Genomic DNA, 3,726 nt, shown 5'->3' with positions numbered 1-3,726 from the left:
GCCAGTGCTGGGCATGCAGGGGCACAAGGGTCTGGGCCAGGGGGACTGACTCCCAATGAGCCTTGCCCCGCTGACCATCTCTTAGGATAGTAGGGGCAGCAGGAAGCAGCCCAGGCCTGACCCCCTGGACACACACCCTCCCAGGGATGTACCCAACCATCTCAAGGGGAGACTTGCCAATAAACACTAGACAAAGCAATCAATGAATAAACATTTATTAAGTCCTTCCTGTGTTTCAAACACTGTGCTAAGCACTGGGGATACAATGAAAGGCAAAAAACACTATCTGGGCTCTCAAGGAGCTCACACTCTAACAGGGGAGACAACTTGTAACTAGGTACACACAAGATAGAGACAGAGTAGGTGGAAGGCAATATGCGAGGGGAAGGCACTAGCAGCTGAGGGAGCTGGGAAAGGCCTCCTGCAGAAGGTGTCCCTTGGCCTGAGCCTTGAAGGAAGCCAGAGAGTCTGAGAACCACACACTCATCGAATGCCTGCTCTGTGCCTGGCACTGTACTGGGCACTAGGAGTGATACCACCTTCTCCTTTCCCACTTCTTCCTTCCTGGATTGCATTCTTGATCATTCATTCCCCCACCCCCCACCCTCCCTCCCACTCACTCATCAAGGTGGAGGAGTTGGAATACTCCTTGCTCCCCATCTCCCTCTACCACCAACACTTTGTAACTTTTCCTCCTTTGAGGCTCACTCAATCCATATTTCCCACTGAGTCAAGGTTCTGGCAAACTTAATGAGAAAAGAGTATTAAAGGACAAGGGAGACAAGGCCATCTGGTAAACAGCAAATGTTACTGACTGAAGTGCAGGTAACATAGACATACACACTTGCCATCTATCATTTCTGACTAGTATTTCATTTCTGATGACCAAGTTCTTCCTTCACGTGCTCTGGCCTGGTCACATACTCTGCATGGCTAAGAAAATACTTCACAGTTATTTCTGTCAATAGATAGAAAATATATGGCAAAAATATACACACAAAAATAAATAATCATTATAGTCCTCAGAAGACTAATATTATTCAAGTTAATTTGGGGACTCTGTTGTTTCACAACAAGACTCTGACTTAGCTTTGTCTTTCTAGCAACTACAAAAGTACAATCTGAATTCTTCAAATTTAATTTGGCATAAAATATACCTAAGGCGGCTTTGCTCTCTTTGGACTTTCTATTACCAAGCTGACCTGCAGAATCATCAAATCAAACACATATGGTAAACATGGCTCTATTAAAAGGTGGGGGGTGGGGGGTTAGGAGAAAGAAGAAATGTTGGTAGAATTAAAAGGCATAAAGGAGATAAAAGGAAAGAAGCTGTCAGGCTGATGCTCCTTGGGTGCCAGCTCCCTGACAGATCTTGAAAGCCAGTCACAAGGGACTTTGCTGAAGGGCGTAAAGCTGGATTGAACATTTAGTCAGTCACAGATCTAATACATATACCAATTCAAAACCAAGAACACTAGAGGTGCTTAGAAGACGAAACACCAGGAAAAGGAGACACTGAGTTCTCCTTTTCCTTCTTGGGTTAGCTTAGCTGAGTCAACAATTTGCAGCACAGTGAATGTACTCTGTTCCAGGGGTCCAAAAGGAGGGAATGGTGTGTACAACTGGCAGATGATCAATTTTCAGGCAAACATCAAGGGAACCCCAACCTTCCACTGAAACAGGAGATCTGAGCCGATTCACTCTTCATACGAGTAGAATTCTTGGTCCTCGCCCTCTAGCGGTGGCATCTCTTGCATGCTGGAAGACACAAAAATGGAACAAGCCATTAAGTAGTTACTCTCAGTGTTTATTAATCTGGGAATGGGAGGAGAGGAGGGATGGGGGCCAAACTAAGACCAACTAGATATATTTACCAAAAGATTGTCGGCCACACATACTTGCTAACAGGTGGATTAATTAATACACTGCAAAATTCAACCTGAAAACTCTTCTACTTATCCGGATCTGTGATAGGAAGGAATGTTATAATTAGTACTGAAAGACAAAAGAGAAAACTGGTTGAGGAGGCAGGGTTAAAAAAAAATGCCTATTTGTATTGACCAAGAGATTTAACAACTGGAGATGCATGCCTGTATAAAAACATGGGTTTAGGTGGGGGGTTGGGGGGGGGGAAGGCCCTGTTTTCCATTTCACCTCATGAATGCTTGCTGGTCTCCACTCCAAGCTGGTTCTCTGCCGTAGTGGAAATACTGGACGTTCTGGTAGCTGCCCGGGAAGCTGCTGGGGAAGTTGCCATGCAAGTCGGTCCGAAAGCTGCTCTGGAAGCCTCTGTGGACGTGGGTTGCTCCAGATCCAAGGCCGTACAAGTAACCGGAATACTTGGCGTCGTCAATGTGGTCTTCGAAGAACATTTCTCTCATTTTGAAAAAGGCCATGCCCGTGAGTAAGGAATCGGACCCCGCCTGGTGCTGGGAGCCTATGCGTTCTAGCTCCAGCTGAGTGGCCACTTCCTGCAGTCCGCCCCTGAGGTTCTTGCAGCTCTTCATGAGGTACTTGATGTCATAGATGACGGGAAAGAACAGTCGCAGGATCTCGAAGAAGTCGTGAGCTTCTTCGGGCAAGGGCGCGTTGGTGAGGATCTTGATGAAGTAGCCGAAGTCGTAGCCGCTGTGAAAGGAGAGCCACTTGACCCCTTCACACAGCACCACTCCCGATGTCATCAGGAGCTCGGCGAAGTACTGTGCCTCGATGCCTTCCTCCTCGTGCTTCTGGAACTGGATCCCGGACATGGTGAGGAGCTCGATGGAGTCCTGGGCGTACATGTCCTCCTTCAAGTTGAATTTAAAATTGAACTGCCACGTGCAGGTGCCCGGGGGGCACTCTCCCTGCTCGTTCATGAACGTCAGTCCCAGCTGGATGATCTTCAGCCAGTCCACATTGCACCTCAGGAGTTGGTACTGGTAGTCGGCATAGCTCCGGAACTCCCCGATGGGTCTGGCCACCACACCTGGGAACTCCGTGTCCATCGCCACGTAGTTGTACTGCTGGACAACGGGGCGCATCTTCTTCATCTCCTCGTCCAGGTTGCAAGCCCAAACTTCCCGGATCCGCGGGCTCTGCTCGGCATGGGCTGCGGGCATGGTGGGCAGAGGCGCGGCGCCCGGAGGCGGCGGCGGCGGCGGGGGCGGCGGCGGCGGGGGCGGCGGCGGGGGGGCTTCGGGAGCCAACAGGCAGCAGCTCGTCATGCGGCGGACCAAAGATTCGCCTCCAGAAGCACCTTTCTCGTCCCCCTCTACTTTTGTACCTGCGCCGGGGCCGCTGCGGTCGCGCTTCTCCAACTCCTCCTCAGCCGCCGCCTCCTCCTCACCATAGAGACGGCCTTCCGTGGCTGCGCCCCCCACCTTCCCTCGGTCCCTCCCCCTGTTCCGTCCTCTCCCCCGCCCGTCGCCCCCCGCTGGCCGCCTGGGGAAGGCAGGGGGCGCGGGAGCCGCGTGGCGCTGCCCCTCCCCTCTCCCAAGTCCAAGTCCAGGGAGGGCGCTGCGCGGTGACGTCAGCCTGCCTGGCTGTGCACCGAGATGCTGCTGCGGCCGCCGCCGCTGCCGATGCTGCTCCTGATGCGGCTGAGGCTTCTGTGATATGACAGCAGATGTGCGCGCGCGTTTCTAGGAGACCCCGGCAGGACGTCAGCGCCGGCCGGGGGGGCGGGGGGCAGCGTTCGCTCCGGAACCCGCGGTGGCGCCCCCCCGCGTGCCGCGCCCGCAGCAC

General features: G+C 52.7%; 1 protein-coding gene across 1 annotated transcript; it reads right to left on the bottom strand.

The window, feature by feature from the left end:
• Positions 1–227: 227 nt before the first annotated feature.
• LOC122733338 (CCR4-NOT transcription complex subunit 7-like) lies at positions 228–3,353 on the bottom strand. The gene is made up of 2 exons (XM_043973647.1): positions 2,155–3,353; positions 228–1,758 (listed from the first exon to the last, which is right to left on the bottom strand). The coding sequence occupies exons 1-2, from the start codon at positions 3,204–3,206 to the stop codon at positions 1,698–1,700; spliced, it is 1,113 nt and encodes a 370-aa protein (XP_043829582.1). The 5' UTR covers positions 3,207–3,353; the 3' UTR covers positions 228–1,697.
• Between the last annotated feature and the right edge of the window lie 373 nt (positions 3,354–3,726).

Source organism: Dromiciops gliroides, chromosome X (genome assembly GCF_019393635.1).
Source record: "Dromiciops gliroides isolate mDroGli1 chromosome X, mDroGli1.pri, whole genome shotgun sequence".
NCBI classification, from domain to species: Eukaryota; Metazoa; Chordata; class Mammalia; order Microbiotheria; family Microbiotheriidae; genus Dromiciops; species Dromiciops gliroides.
Note: the sequence above shows the minus strand (reverse complement) of the source record. Positions and strands in the feature narration are given on the sequence as shown.

Bases quoted from the DNA above. Each gene is read 5' to 3' on its own strand.
- LOC122733338 (XM_043973647.1), bottom strand. From the start codon at position 3,206: ATGACGAGCTGCTGCCTGTTGGCTCCCGAAGCCCCCCCGCCGCCGCCC. The intron at 1,759-2,154 runs GTGAAATGGAAA...TGTGTCTTCCAG, and splicing joins GACCAGCAAGCATTCATGAG to CATGCAAGAGATGCCACCGC.